General features: G+C 54.2%; 1 protein-coding gene across 1 annotated transcript in view; it reads right to left on the bottom strand.

The window, feature by feature from the left end:
- Nucleotides 1-15585, bottom strand: part of NLRC3 (NLR family CARD domain containing 3) — a 17031-nt gene extending 1446 nt beyond the window's left edge. The window contains exons 1-14 of the mRNA XM_021698246.1: nt 15431-15585; nt 13579-15351; nt 12509-12595; nt 9727-9810; nt 9175-9258; nt 7660-7743; nt 6287-6370; nt 5712-5795; nt 4937-5020; nt 4337-4420; nt 3739-3822; nt 3175-3258; nt 964-1047; nt 463-546 (exon numbers count right to left, since the gene is read on the bottom strand). Coding sequence (XP_021553921.1) covers nt 463-546; nt 964-1047; nt 3175-3258; nt 3739-3822; nt 4337-4420; nt 4937-5020; nt 5712-5795; nt 6287-6370; nt 7660-7743; nt 9175-9258; nt 9727-9810; nt 12509-12595; nt 13579-15351; nt 15431-15585 — 2939 coding nt within the window. The remainder of the gene's footprint in view (nt 1-462; nt 547-963; nt 1048-3174; nt 3259-3738; nt 3823-4336; nt 4421-4936; nt 5021-5711; nt 5796-6286; nt 6371-7659; nt 7744-9174; nt 9259-9726; nt 9811-12508; nt 12596-13578; nt 15352-15430) is intronic.
- Between the last annotated feature and the right edge of the window lie 14 nt (nt 15586-15599).

A 15599-nucleotide genomic window follows, 5' to 3' on the forward strand; every position in this document is an offset into this window, starting at 1 on the left:
CCAAAAAAAAAAAAAAAAATTTTAAAAAAAAAAAAAAAAAGGGAACACTTCATCCAGCAGTCCTCACATCCTCAGCATCCCAGGACCACAGGAGCAGGGATGACTGGGACATGCCTGAGAGCCCCACTGAGCTTAACCCTCTCCCCCAGGAGTCTGGATCTTCTCATTGTCTGAGGTCAGTGGCCAGGGACCCCTACACAGGACCTTGGGACGTGGGCAGCCTAGGCAAGGCTGAGAAGAGCAGGTCCTCAAGGAGAGGAGGCCCAACAGTAGTGACTCCCAGGGAAGAGGTATGCAGTGGGAACGGGGAAGCTGGGGCATGCTTGATCTAAAGGACGATGTTTAAATGATTTGTGAGTTTCCATGTAAATTGACATTTTTTTTTCCTTCCATATCTTCATTTCAAATCAACAGCTTGGTTTCTTTGGGCAAGAGACTATAGCCAGAGCCTGGAATACTTACTCGAGAATCTCTAAGGTTCTGTTCACAGCCAGGGCGTCCCCTAGCGCCTGGGCCCCCCGAGAGCCAATGGAGGCCACCTGCAGACTGGAGGAAGAGATGCAGTCAATGCGGACAGGCCTCACCAGCCCGCACCCTGCCTGGCCCAGCATCCACGCATACTTGTCCTTCCTTTTCACCACCCCTGGAATTAGGGCTGAAAATGGCAACACAGCACTGAAGGTTATTGGCCCGTGATCTGTCCAAGGAACGCTGCGCCCCCTGCGTGCACTGTCTGAAGCCTAGGACAGAGATCTGGATGCTCCGGATACAGCAAGGAGAGCTGGCCTCCTGGAGAGTTCGAGGGAGAACACTCCCCGAGCCCCTACTTCTTACTTTCCACATGTTCGATGTCCCAATTGCTAACACTAGGAAAATCAAACACACCTTCCTTGACTGGAAGGCAAAACTGATGTGTAGTGTGCGGGGCCGGCCTCCCGGGCTGCTGTGCACGTTAGCACTTACTAGAGCGCAGTGAGGGCCGTGTTGGCCTTGAGTGCGCTGGCGACTGCAGAGGCGCCTTCGTCCCCGATGGCATTCTCCTGTAAACTGAACACAGAGAGTGACCCCTGGGCTCACAGGGCACCATGCTAGCACTGTGGCAGGACACGCTGAGCTTGGACCTTCTAGATTTCATTCGGACCACGCACACCACAGACTAGACTCCCAGGGACCTTCTAGATTTCATTCAGACCACACACACTACGGACTAGCCTCCCAGGGACTTTCTAGATTTCATTCAGACCACACACACCATGAACTAGACTCCCAGGGTTGCCTTGGGGATAACTGTCCCCAGGGCCTCCTACTTAATATGCAGAGGGCTCTGGGGTCTGCATGAACCTGGACCATCAGAAGCAAACAAGAAAAGGGATACATGGAAAAGAGACAAAAAAGGATGTGCCAGCCAGAGAATTATGTCAAGGCCCTCAATCCCCGGCCATTCTTGCTGGTCAGTGTTTTACATCTTTTTTTTTTTTTTCTTCCCTTCCACATTGGAATAAAGTAGTAGGTCCTAGGGCAGTCAGTGGTTAAGAGTTTAGTTCAGGTGGGCATCGGTGTGTTTAGGGGAGAGTTTGCGTTAATAATTTTAACAGACATTTGAGTGTGTATTGTGTCCACACAATTGTACAGGCCCAGGACTATCTCAGGTGAGGAGTTGTGATTGAACGAGCAGGCACCAAAGGCCACGTGCCAACTGCACGGAGGACCCCAAGGGGTCTCCCACCCCTGTGTCGTCACAGAAACTGCCAGAAGAAATAAGTCTAAACCAAAACCTGAAGGATGGCGTGGGGGAGAGGGTCTGGCATATCCGTAGAACCCAAATCCACTCGAGTTGCCGGCACATGAAAAGAGGCCAAGGAGGTACAAAGGAAGCAGGTCCTTGGGGCCTTCTTTGGAAGCCACGCTAAGGGTTGGCCTTCACTTGGAGGCACCGGTCAGCATTTAGGTCTCTCACCCAGGACAGGGACAGATTTACGTTTTGGAAAGATCTTTGGCCAGCAGTGTGAGACGGTGGACTGGGTGTAGAGGTGTCACTGCAGTGACTCAGGTGAGTGATGCTGCTGGCCATGGGGGCAGAGGGAAACGGTGAGACGTTGGGAGGAGAGCTGCAAGTGGGAAGCGAGAGCAGAGGTGGTGTTTCTAGCTTGCACGACTGGCTGGTTCCGTTCATGAGGTGGGGATGGAGAAGCAGGCTTGTGGGCAGAGAGTTGGAGCGGTTTGAAGTTCCCACGAGGCACCCAAAGGGAGATGCCGAGGGGGCAGGGAGGACATGGGTGTGGAGCTCAGGAGAGAGGTCTGGGGGATAGACGTGGGGGTACCAGGGCTCTGAAGGCAAGGAGCCTGGGAGAGGAGAGCTTCTGGAAAAGAGATCATTCAAGAGAAGACGGCCTAGGACAGAACCCTAGGGAACACCAGGATGTCAGTCAGACAGAAGAACAAGCCAGAGGTGGGAAATCCTGGTGAGAGACAGAGTTACCCTTCGACCCAGCGGTTCCACTCACAGGTGTGTAACCACGAGAAGTGAAAGCACACACCCACACAGAAACCTGTGTACGAACGCTCACAGCAGTGTCACTAGCAAGAGCCAAACAGTGGCAATAACCCAAATTCCATCATTGGATGAGTGGATAAACCCAGCATGGTCTATACACACAGTGGACTAGGATTCAGCCATAGGAAGGAATGAAGCTCTGATTCAAGCTGCCGCCCAGGTGACCCTTGAAGAAATGACACTAAATGAAAGACCTCGGTTGTGATGGCACCTACGGTATGATTCCATGTGAATGAGACGTCAAGTGCAGGTGACTCCATAGAGACAGAGCAGATGTTTGGTTGCGAGGGGCTGGGGCGTGGGGGCAATGGGCAGTGATTGCTGATGAGTCTGGGGTGTCTTCTTGGGGTGATGGATTGTGGTGATGGTTGCACGACTCTGTGAATATACTAGAAACCAATGAATTGTGCACTTGATATGGGTAGTTTTTGTGGTACCTGGATTATGTATCAATAAAGCTGTTAGAGCAGATGAGAACAGAAATGTGCCTGCTGGCCTTAAGGCAGAGGAGGCTGTGTGCTGAGGGCCTCTGGCCCAAGCTGTGTGCCTGGTGGACACCAAGGCCTCAAATGTCCTTGTTCCCCTGTCCTTCCTGCAGCCCCTGCAGAGGCCCCACTTACTCGAGGCTGGTCAGGCTCCTGTTGAGCTGTAGTGCTTGTCCCAGGGCCTTGGCAGCACCGGCCTGGATGAAATTCCACTGCAGGCTGGGCAGAGACAGACACATGTGACCACGTGGCCCAGGGCAGAGCCCAGGAGGGTCTGGAGTCTCCAGAAAGAGGGGACTTCTCCCAGGAGGGTCTGGCAGTAGGAAAGGAGTCCTTGCAGGATGGGGTCCTGGCCACTGATGGGCAGATCTCTTGCAGCCCACCTCAGGTTTAGTCAAAAGGGGTCAACAAGCACTCTCTGGTTAAGGGTGGACACAGGGGCAGGCTCAAAGACTCCAAATGGCCCCTGCATGAAGCTTGTGACACTTGGAGGCATGGCATGGGTGCCCACCTCCCACCATTGGCCTCTCCGTGGATCAGCCCCAGGAAACAGAGCAGGGGGCAGGGCATAGCCTCCTGGAGGCCCCCAGGCTGTGTTGTGGAAGGGCCCCAAAGCCAGACTTATTCTCCTGCCTGAGCTGGTGTGATGGCCCTGCAGCTCTGCAGAGGGGATGGGGTGGGGGGGTGCCAGAGACTCACTGAAGGGACGTGAGGGCCTGGTTTTCTCTCATTGCCACCGCGATGGCCTGGGCGCCCTGGTCGTGGAGGAGGTTGGCTGTCAGGCTGGGAGGAGGGGAACAGGGGTGAGTAAGCAGGAGCTAGCTGGCCGTGGAGCCCCCATACTTACTAACCCAGGAATCTAGCCCCCCTCCTCCCTGAGGACCGGCCTAGCTCATGTTTATTGAGCACCGGCATGTGCCAAGCATGTGTCTTATGCTGTTGTACCAAATCCTGGCAGGCACATGGAGAAGGGGCCCAGGTTCAGCTCAGTGAGGTTCCAGGACAGATCACCCACCTGATCCCTGTACTGCACTGCCCCTGAGACATGGGCCCTCCCACATTGCCGTGGGTAGGGGGGCGAGGGGCAGGCAGCGTCCACAGGTAACGTAGGACGTGAGAGTGGAGGAGTTGCCACCAGAGGCCGTCTCCTGGCTACCCCTCCCCAGCCAGGTCCTTCTCCAGCCTGTAAAGTGGCAAGGCCATGAGGATCTGCTCTCCCCATCCCCAGGGTTCTAGGTAGGCCAGGCCCTCGGCTAAAGGGGCGGTGGGAAGCACAGCCTGCACCCCACTCACGTACTCCAGGTTCTTCAGGGTGCTGTTGATGCAGAGAGCTCGAGCCAGTTCCCGGGCTCCCTCTGAGCTGATGGAGTTTTCTCGCAGGCTGGGGAGAGAGAAGACCCTGAGCTGCTGACCAGACGTGTGGGGACTCTAGGGGAGACAAGCCCCGGTGCTCAGACCTTTCGAGCACAAGGAACCTCAAGGCCTCTTGAGTGATCAGGGCTGAGGTGTGAAGAGCCTCCAGCAAGCCGACTCCCATGGCTAGCCAGCCAAGTGTTTCCCCTGTAGGACTGCCAACAGTGGGACCCGTCAGGAGGAAGAGGATTGGTTGACAGGCCCTCAGAGGTAAGGGGGCTGGGGGCAGGCTTGGCTGCCTCAAGGGCTGGGGTACCGGAAGGGAGCAGCAGAACTGGGGAGCTGAGGGCCCCAGCTGTCCCCTGCCCTCCTAAGAGAGCAGGCAGTGTGCGGGATGCCAGGGCCCAGAACCAAGTTGCCCAACCATAGATTATCTTCAGAACAGGCCCGCAGTGGGAGGTGTGGGCTTTTCTTCCAAGTCCCAAAGTGCTTTCAGACCCCTTGGCCAAAGGGAGACCCCGTCTGGGGGGGAAGCGGGACTTACTTGAGGCTGACGAGGGTCTTGTTGGCGCAGAGGGCCCCCATCAGTGCTGCCACCCCTGCATCACTGATGGAATTGCTCTGCAGGCTGCAAACAGAGGACGGGGCACGCTTGGGGTGACCGTCCCAGGACTCGCAGGGAGCACTGCTCCAGCCTGGGGACTGCAGGCGTCAGGTTCAACAGAGCTGGGGAACCCTGGGAGCAAGTGCCCCCCCCCCCCCCACTGCTCTGCTCATCATCCCTCCTTCCTGTCCCCATTCCCTACGTTCCAGACCTAGGTCAGGGCAGCTGGGTCTAGCATAATCAGCCTCAAAGCTCAGACTCTGCCTTGATTTGAGTGGCTCCAAATAGTCCGGGGTTGGAGTGTGTGTTGTGTCTGCAGCCCCCACAGAAAGTCGTGCCGCTGAATCTCCCCATGTGGGGGCAGCACTGAGCCCCCCCGCCCCCCACCAAGGCCACTGCAGCCGACACCCTCTTTAGCCACCTGTGCCAGCTTTTCAAGGGCACTCAGTGCTTGTCACTCTGAAAACTCCACAACCAGCACCAACCACAACTGTCTAGGGAAATGGGTCTGGTGGGGTGGGATGGAACAGTGAGGTGGGCGTGGAGAGAGACTGAGATCACAGTATGCCCACTGTTGGTGGTTGGTTGGGTTCTGGCAAAGTCGTGGTCCTGACTGACAGCCCTCCTCCAGGACCCGCCCACCTTCTAGATGGAGAAACCAGGGGAGTCACCCACTGCCCACGGTCACTCCTGGAGGGTGGTCAGGCAGACTCACTCCAGGCTCTCCAGGCCCTGGTTCACCTTCAGGGCCTTAGCCAGGGCCCCGGCCCCTCCGTCGCCAATGCTGTTACTGGAGAATCTGTAAGAGATGAGACAAGGATTAGCTGGGTTTCTGGAGCAGCCTGGCAGGGGGGGCCTGGGATCAGGGTCAGGGAAGCGCTCCAGGGCTGCGCTTTCTCTGTTGTGTTAAGGGTGCCCAGTGCAGAGCTCGTTCGGCTTGAGTCTGTGGCTGGTCGCCTCTGCAAGTGACTCCCTATGGCCTGTAAGACATCGAGGTAGCAAAGTACTTGACTCCCTAGTGGGCGGCAGGGCCAACTCTTTTGTGATACTTTATGTGAAGGTAGCCAGGAAGTGTTGGGAAGGCAGTAAATTTAAGTCTGAGACAGTCCCAATCCTAGGAATCTGGAGTCCAAAGCCAGCTATCTTGCACCCATACCACCATCCATCCATCCATCCGTCTGTCCATCCACCCATCCATCCATCCATCCATCGTGCTCACAAATATTTATGATGGGCTGGGCATTGTGCCAGTCACTGAGGATACAAATTTGGCCTTTCTGTATTTCTCACATGAGTTCCTTCAGATTCCTGTTCTGTTTCAGGGTATCTGCCATCTGCTGGGCTCCCACAGGCCCGATGGTATTCTTCTGTAGGCTGTGGGAGAGGAGAAGTATCTTCAGCAAAGCTGGCCACAGCCATTCCCACTCCAGGGACAGTCTGGTTCAAGGTGAGAGCTCAGAGACTACTCGAATGCCCTCTCCATTTATCACAGCATTGGCAGAGTGGTCTCTAGGAAAGGTCTGTGGATTGTTGCCAAAGTGATGTCAGCAGACTGACATGGTTCTGGGGGCCGTCGGAGGCAAGGACAGCTGGGCCCTCCCTCGTCAGAAGCTGGGAAGTGATCAGAGGACACGTAATACCCAGCAGCCTCTCGAGTGGCGACTTCCACATACGAGTCCCTCTAGCTCTTCACCCAGTCAACCCTCCCAACACTCAACAGTCTACCTCCCTCTAGACCACCAGCAGCCTGCCTCCCAACCCTGCAGTCCTCCCTAGGGCAGACCTTCCATTTAGGCCCTTCTCCAACAGCTACGTCCCTTTATACTAAATCTGGAGGAGGAAGATGTTGCCAAGAGCCCCTGTGCCATCCTAGGAGGACAGGCAGGGCAGGACCTATTTTGTGTAAGGCTAAATACAATGTAAGCAAAAGGGAATTTTCCCTGGTTCCAAAAGGGAAAGAGACCTCCCTTTCCCTTACAGTGTTTCTTTGGGAAAACTTGCAGTGGTAAAGCTGTCCCTTTGAGAAGTGTGTAAATCTTTTTAAAAGCTAAATAAACCTCTTGCCAGATTTACAGCTTATAGGGACCATGGAGCCATCTCCTTGAAATGTACACATTAAGGAAGATCGCATGATTCCAAGTTGTCATAAAGATAGGGGAAGTTTGGTTTTTCCTTTGGATAAAGGCAATTAGTAAACAGCTGGCCACCCCAGCTACCAGGTTTAAGAAAAACTCTGTGCAACAAATGGTGCTGTCCAGTCCTCTTACTTGAGGACAAGTTATCTTGAAACACACATATCATGGGTTGTATCTGCTTGGCTGGAGAAAAGGATGAGATTTCTTTGTCTTTGCCGTCTCGTTGGTAGGTACCAATGATGTACACTGCAGTCTAGTTGATTATTCAAATAATTAAACTGTTTCATCCTTTACTACATTTGTGGAGAGGATTCTCTGCATTGGCAGAAGGCTTTATTTTTAATTATTTTCCAACACCTGTTCTATGGAAAACAGTGGACATCAAAATTTCCAGGGGCCATCCAGACGGGTCAGAAAGCCTCAGGACATCTCCCCAATCATCCTTCCTTGCAGAAAACAGACAGAGAGACCCTTGGAGGAGGAGAGGAGAGAAGAAGGGTCTCTCTGCTGGTCAGCATGTCCACTTACTGCAGCACAGAGAGGGTCCGGTTGGCAGCCAAGGCCTCAGCCACAGACCTGGCACCATTATCCCTGATCGAGTTGCTCTGGAGGCTGTGGAGGCAAGGAAGAAGTGCATCAGCAAAGGCGTACATGAGGGTGCCCAGTGGCGGCCTTAACCTCTACGGCAATGTTACCAAGGCCCAAGGCATGGACGGGGGGGCAGCTGTCTGCTTCAAGCGCTTACTGCCCACCACACAGGATTTGGGAAGAGTTGGTTCTTCCCAGTGCTGCTCTGGCCTGAGGATTCCCTCTGGGTTTCTAAGCATTTGTCTGTTGACTGAGAAGAAGGTGCCCAAGGCATCTGGATAACAATAACTAGGTTATCAATAGTCTTAATTATAGCTAAAAGCCACAGCATCCAAGTGTTGACAGGGATGTGGAAAAATTGGAACCCTCACCCATTGCTGGTGGGAATGTAAAATGGGGCAGACCTTGTGGAAAACAATCTGGCAGTTCCTCAAAAGGTCAAACAGAGTTACCACATCACACAGCAGATTCCACTGGTCGGTGTCTGCCCCAAAGAAATGAGGACAGGTACTCAAATGTATGTGCATGAATGTGTGCAGTAGCATTATTCACAAGAGCCAAAAGGTGGAAACAACCCACATGTCCGTCAACCGATGAATGGGTGAATTGTGGTCTGTCCATACAGTGGAGTATGACTCAGCCATAAATAGGAATGAAGCACTGATACCTGCCACAATGTGGCTGAACCTTGAAGACATGACACTCAGCGACAGGAGCCAGACAAAAGGGTCTTATTGAAGGATTCTATATATAGGAAATCTCCAGAGTAGGTAAACATAGACACAGAAAGCAGCAGTCCCTGGTGGCTGCTGGGGTGGCGAGGGGCACGGAGAGTAGAGAATGGGAAGTGATTGCTAATGGATACAGGGTCTACTTTTAGGTGATGGAAATATTTTGGAACCTGATAGAGGTGATGAATGAACAACTGTGAATGTGCTGAGTGCCACTGAAATGTATACTTTAAAATGGTGAATTTCACCCCAGTAAAAATAAATAAACAAATGACAATACACACTCAACTAAGGATGGATACAACCACAGGCCCCTAAAAGCACAGCAAACCACAGCAAACCATAGGAATATTCTGGAAGATGGGCTTTTCATTGTCTTAGAAAACACCTCAGTGGAATATTCTGACACCATGGCCTTGGGGGTTTCCCACTCAAAGGAGGACCAGAGGTTTTCCTCATAGATTATCTTGCCTTTCCATTTCTGTACAACCCCATCATCCTCCTCAATCCCCTGATTTGGCTGTAAACACAGGGACAATGACCAGGGAAGAGCTGAAACCTGAAAGTTGTGTAGGATACAAGATCATGTAGTATCCACCTAGATGGGAGCCAGTATAGCATGCCCACCATTTTGAATCATCTCCCACTCCATGGTTGGCACCTGGGAGAGGGTTTTCTGGGTCCTCTACTGGTTACACCGGGACAGGGAGCAGATGGAACATACCTCAGAAAAGCCAGAGTGCGGTTAATCTTCAGAGCATCTGCCAAAGCCTTCGCCCCTTGAGGTCCAATGGAGTTACTGCGGAGGCTGGCGGAAGGAAGAGAGAAAAAGAACTATTTTTTGTTTGTTTGTTTGTTTGAATCCAAGTCCCAGGGAGGGAAAAAAAAAGAACAGAAATTACATGACCTTTAAATCTATCCTCCTTGAAAATAATGTACTGGGGTTTAAGATTTCATGTTTTGCCGAGATCCTTATTTAGGTGAACAAGTAAGGAATTTCTCAGTATGGCCCCATGTGATGGGGCGAAGAAAGAAGGATTTGATGGACTTGGCTTGGGCCAGGTGTGGAGAGCAGGGAGAATAACGCCAGCTTCAGGGCCAAAATTCTGGTGCCTCCCTGGGCCGGTCCCAACAGCTGAGGAGGAGCCAGGATTTTGCTTGCTCAGCTGTCCTTCCACCCCACCCAGGGGAGAGTGTGGTCCAGGTGACTTCATGAGATGGCTCACAAGCTGTCCGTGGCCCAATAGTGGAAGGTTGGCCTATGTGTCCTACTTACTCCAGAGCAGTCAGACTTCTGTTGACCAGGAGGGATCTGGCCAGAGCTTTGGCCCCTTTGTTACTGATCTGGTTCTCAGCCAAGCTGTGCAAGGAGAAGGAGAGGAGTGGTTATTGCAGGTCTGTAAATCTCATTGCCTCTTCCTCAACACCAGGCTTGTGATCCAAACCTCTTGGTTTCACCAGCATCATGAGGCCCTGAACACAGGTGGAGATGAGGTGAGCCCTGGAGCGGAAGTGCCCAGCCCAAGAAAGCCTCTGAGCCAGGTAAGGTAGGGCCAGAGTGGGGGGACAGACCCTCACATGGGCAAAGAGTCACAGGGCAGAGTTTGGCCAGAATCTGGCACAGAAGCTTCTATACCAGCAGTGCCGCAGAGAGCCTGGGCAGTTACAGAAATCTCCCGGGGAGTTCCCGCGCAGTGGTGTGCTGCAAGAAACAAAATACAGAAACACTGACGTGTAGCATTGGCCAATTTCCGTGGTGTAAACACTCTCACCACGGCCAATTTTAAGCACTCCCAGCTTACAGAAGTTCCTAAAACTTGAATAATCTGCTCTCATGAACCAGTGGCCGAATTCATAGTTCTGGCTCACCACTGGCCCCAGCCATTTTTCTAATGCAAGAAACGAAGAGGGTACTTATTACAGAACTAACTTGAAAGTAAAACAACCAAAAACCAAAAAACACTTGCGTCTGACCTAAAAGGGTGATTTCAGGAATAAGCTGGTGGATCATGTTGCTTCATGGACCCAGTTTCAAAAATGGTGGCTGGTTGAGGTTCTCTACAGTTTCTTAGGCATTTAAAACTGTGGAGCATCCCCAGGGGATACAGTTAGAAACCCAGTGCTTTTCAAGCTGTGTTTCAAGGGCTCCTGGTGTTCCTCAGAAAAGCCTCAGGAGCCCCTAGAGGCTGAGGAGGAACCAAGCATCCCTCTTATTTCAATCCCAGCAGCTCCCAGTTGCCCATCTCTTACTGGGGTCCTGCCTGATAGACCACTTTTAAAAAGGGTTCTGTTGCTTAAACTTTGAAGACCATTCATCCAGACCACCTTCTATATAAATGTTCTCAAGTTCTAGAGCACCTCTGTCCCCCTCCACCCAGGACTTCTATAAAATTTTATAAGTAATATTTCATGAGCCATGTGTGTATTCTGAACGGTGCCTTGGGCATTTTACACAGGGATGTGGCCCTGAGGACCAACTACAGGGAGGTGAAGAAGAGCATGTGGCCATCAAAGAAATTTGGGACTTTTGTTCAGAAAATATTCTGAGCGTTATCCAGACTGCTTTATGCAAAAACACTGGGTGTTGACTATTTTGCTGAAGGCTCCCATGAAGGAATAAATAATGAAAAGTTGTCATTAGCGTGTTTCTGTCAAAGGGATTGCATTTATATCTCTGGCTAACAAGTCAGAGAATCCTGCTTAGAACGGCTGGCCCTTGTACAGTCTGTGCCTGGCCTGTCCTCACACTTCCCTTGCATTAACCTGTTGGAGCTGCTCGACAACCTGAAGAGGTAGGTAGTGTGCAGGAAAGGGTTAACCTCGCCCCCAGTTCCTGAAAGCTGACCTCTGTTTACCAGGGGGACTTGGGGCCCCACAGTAACAGCTTGACCCCTGGAGGGGCTTCCCTGTGGGCAGTGAGGTATGTCTCCATGCCCAGCCCCCCATGAAAACAGCCCACAAGCCCGGGTGAGCCTCGCTGCTGGGAAAGCTTGGTGGTCACCGGGAGAGGGAGGCACTGTGTATATGACCACACCGGGAGGGACAAGTGAAAGCCCACCTGGTCTCCCCCCAGCCTGCCCCACGCACCTTCCCTCTGCAGATTTTCATCTGTATCTTTTTGGTGTGATGAACCACAATCGTGGGTACAAGAGCTTTTCTGAGTTCTGTGAGTCCTTCTAGTGAATCATTGAACCTGAGGAGGGCCATGGGGACCCCTGGACTCACAGATACTGTTTTTACCCCATTTTTATCCTCTTTAGGCAGGGAAGTGACAGTACAGGGCCATATAGGGCCCACCAGTCTCTCACCGCTGTCCTCGGTGACTTGTTTTTGCTCCTGACCCGTTCCATGTTTGTTTTTGTTTTCTCAGATAAAGACGATTTCAGAACCTGGAGGGAGGCTTACATGAAGATGAAGAATTCCTCTCTGGATCCTATGCTCCAAACTCATCTCCCTAGTTCTAGCTACCCCAGATCATCACATCAGCTCAGCTCCAAACCCAGGTGTTACTCAGACTCAGAAATGTTATCACAAGAAGAGATTTCACAAACACAAAAATCTCTTCTGCCATCAGCATATAGACTTTTGTCTATTTACAACATTAAAGATGCAGTGTTTAAATTGTATTTTTTGCATTCATTTAAATAAAAGTTTAAATTTAAACTCATTTTTTAAATTAAAAACTTTAAAATTTGATTTAAAGATGTGATCCCGTGCCTCTGGTACTGTTTTGGGGGCCAACTTTGAGAGGAGCTTGGAGAAGACTGGGCCTGGCACCACATCAGAACATAGAGTATTCAGAGACATGCTTCCATGTCCATGATAGCATCTGACCCTCACCCTATCCTTTCCCTCTTCTCACAGATGAGGTACCTGAGCCTCTGGAACTTTCTGGAATGGGCAGAAACAAGCAGCGTGTATCCTGAGCCACATGTTTCAAAGGCACCTCTCCTTGAAAGCACCCCTGGCCGGTTGAGCAGAGAGGAGGAGGGGAAAGGAGCCCCAGACCCTGTGCAACAGGTGAGCATCCCGGATCGGGTCTCCTGGGTCAGCGTTACCTGATCCTCTGAATGCGACAGTCCTTCCCACTCAGCACGCTGCCCAGCAGTTCCATCACGGGGTCCTGGAACTGGTTGTTGTCCAGCCTGCGGAAGGAAGAGCGATGATGAGTGGTATCAGTGCCCGCAAGCAGGTGGAGCAAGGCGCTGGCAAAGGGCCGGCATCACGGCCACAGAGGCGCCCAGGCCGACGTTTCCATCGTGCTGCAGCCCCCGTTGTGTGGCTCAGGGGTCTGTGCTAGCACACCCACCACGCTCAGCATTTTCCCGTGAGGGTGGACTGGGAGGCTCAGTGTTTTGAGCCCCAGGATCCCTACCCGGAGGGGTGTCTTCCCAACAGCCCCTCACACCCTGTGAGTCTATGGGACACGGGTTGTTAGCTCTCCTCCTCCTGAGGACGTGGCACCTGCTCTCAGGTCCGGAATGGCCCTGGTCTTACAGCCTTCCTAAGGTCCAGAGCACTGGGTGGACTCTGGGCTGGGGGTGGGGTGAGTGGGTGTGGCGTCTGTCAGCACTGGGATGGTTCACAGGGTGTTGGAGGTTGAATTGTGTTCCCCAGAAAGATAGGTGTTCTGACCCCCCAGTGCCTCAAGAATGTGACCTTACTTGGAAATAGAATCATTGTGGATGTAATTAGTTAAGATGAAGTCATTCTGAGCGGACTAGGCCTGCAATCCCACATGGTTGGTGTGCTCAGCAGAGGGAGCACTACACGAAGACAGAGACACAGAGGAGGAGTCCGTGTGCCACAAAGACGGGAGTGATGTGTGGACAAGCTGAGGATGCCAGCAAACAGCACACACGAGAGAGGCAGGAACCGTGTTCCCCTACAGGTTTCAGAGGGAGCTGAGCCCTGCTAACAACTTGATTTTGAATTCTGGTCTCCTGAGCTGTGAGAGAGTAAGTTTCTGATGCCTTAACCCATCCACGTTTAACCCATCCACGTTGTGGTCCTTCTTTACGGCGGCCCCAGGATGCTGACCGAGGGGCGCGTGGTGGAAGGGACGAAGCTTCCGGGGCCTCTGCCCCCCCACCCCACACACCTGGCGCAGCCCGGCCCCAGCGCCCACCTCAGGCTCCGGCAGTACAGCAGCTGGGGCAGCAGGCTCTGGAGGACGCCCTTGCTGAGGCGCAGTGACACGTTGGCCTCCCGGGCGCAGGCATCCGACACCTGCAGGAGATAGGCCAGGGCGGCGCGGTGCTGGGGGCCGGTCAGCGCTGCCAGGCCCCCGCTCTCCATGGCCTCCTGCACGCTGCGGGCCAGCTCCGTGTGCTGCAGCTCGTGCAGGCAGTGCAGGATGTTGACCGCCCGGGCACAGACGGCCACACTGGGGCGTAGGCAGCCCTGCAGGAGCTCCGCCACCTGGGCCCGGTAGCCCTGGTGCTCCCCCTGGGCCAGCAGGGAGCCTGCCAGCAGGGCGTTGACCTTCGGAGACAGAAGTCCTGAGAGGAAGCGCAAGAACACATCCAGCCGCCCGTCCTCGGCCTGCATGGCCCGCTGGGCCGCACTCCGGAAATGGGTGAGGAAGCCGAGGCGGGGCCAGGACACGCCACCCTCGGTGAAGAGGTCAAAGATGGCCCTCTTGGACGCACTGTAATAGTACGCGGCCGCCACGAACTCCTGCAGGGACAGGTGGGTGAAGCAGTAGGCTGTCGAGGAGGCCAGGGTCTCTTCCCGCCGCAGGAAGCAGCCGCACAGGGCGCTCTGCAGCAGGGCAAGATCCACGCCAAACGCCTTCAGGTCCTGCTCGTAGAACACGTACTTCCTCCTGACCAGCCCGTGGAAGGCCAGCCGACCCAGAGTTCCCACCATCTTGCGGCTGCTGTGGGCCACCTGCTCGATGCGAGGGCTCGCCTTGCCCTTCTCCTGCCCGTCCCCACCGAGGGCCATCCTGAAGTACCAAGAGTAGAGCTCGCACAGGGTCCTTGGAGTCCACGGCTCTGCGTCCTGGGGCCCCGGCTTGCTGCGGCTCAAGTGACCCAGTGCCGACCCTGCGAGCCGGCAGAAGGCCGGGACCGTGCACATCAGGTACAGGGCCCTGTCTGCCTGCACCCGCCTCAGGACCCAGTCTGAGAGGGCGTGGTCCTCGGGGAACATCTCTTCCAGACACACCTTGATCTCTTCCTTGGTAAAGCCCCGGATCTCTGTCATCCGGTCCACCAGGCCCCCCGGGATCTGGCCAGCCACGCCGGGGCGGGAAGTGACCCAGACAGAAACTTCCGGGAAGAGGTTGCCTCGGATGATGTTGGTGATCAGATGGTCCACCTGGATCTCCTTCTTGGGGTCTGTGCACGCCACAGTGTTGGAGAAGTCCAGAGGCGTCTTACATTCATCCAGGCCGTCCAGGATCAGGAGGATATTGGGTAGGGCTGCTGCCACCAGGCCAGACTCCCCAATGTGCGGGAAGACAGAGTGGATGAGTCTGTCTGCAGACAGCTTCTCGTGGGTGTTGAGATCTCGGAAGGTCAAAGGTAGCACCAGGGAGAAGTCCTTGCCGACCTGTCCCCGGGCCCAGAGGTGGACAAAGTTCCTCACCAGGGTGGTCTTGCCCACGCCAGCTACCCCGATGGTGATGGAGATTCGGGGTGGGATAGACACCCGAGACAGAGGCAGGAAGAGTCTGTCCAGGGCGATGGTCTTGGCCGGGTGCCAGCCCCCACGTGTGGTCTCCACCTGCGTGAAGTCATGTTCCTTCAGCTGCAGGTCTGTGAGCCCCTCCACCAGCAGGAGATTGGTCAGCCTGGGCGAGGGGCCGCTCAGCTCCGGGCTGCCCTTTGCCCTGTTCAGCAGAGCCTCCTGGCACTTCTGTATCCTCGAGTCTGTGGGACAGAGGCCAAAGGGGAGGGTTGGGGAGGGTGGGGGAGGGGAGGGAGGGGTGAAGGGGGAGGGCCGGGGGACACCCTCCCATCTGCCTACCATCACTGTGTGGCGTCCTGTCTGTGGTCTGTGGGGCCTGGGAGCCCTGACTGCTCTTCCCGGCCAGGAGGTCCACGAGGGCTTTCACCTGCCCTGCCGGGGAGCTGGGGCCTCGGCCCTGGCCTGCCTCCCCACCCGTCCGCACCTCCTGCTTCCTCATGGAGTCCAGGGTTG

Source organism: Neomonachus schauinslandi, chromosome 5 (genome assembly GCF_002201575.2).
Source record: "Neomonachus schauinslandi chromosome 5, ASM220157v2, whole genome shotgun sequence".
Lineage (NCBI taxonomy): Eukaryota > Metazoa > Chordata > Mammalia > Carnivora > Phocidae > Neomonachus > Neomonachus schauinslandi.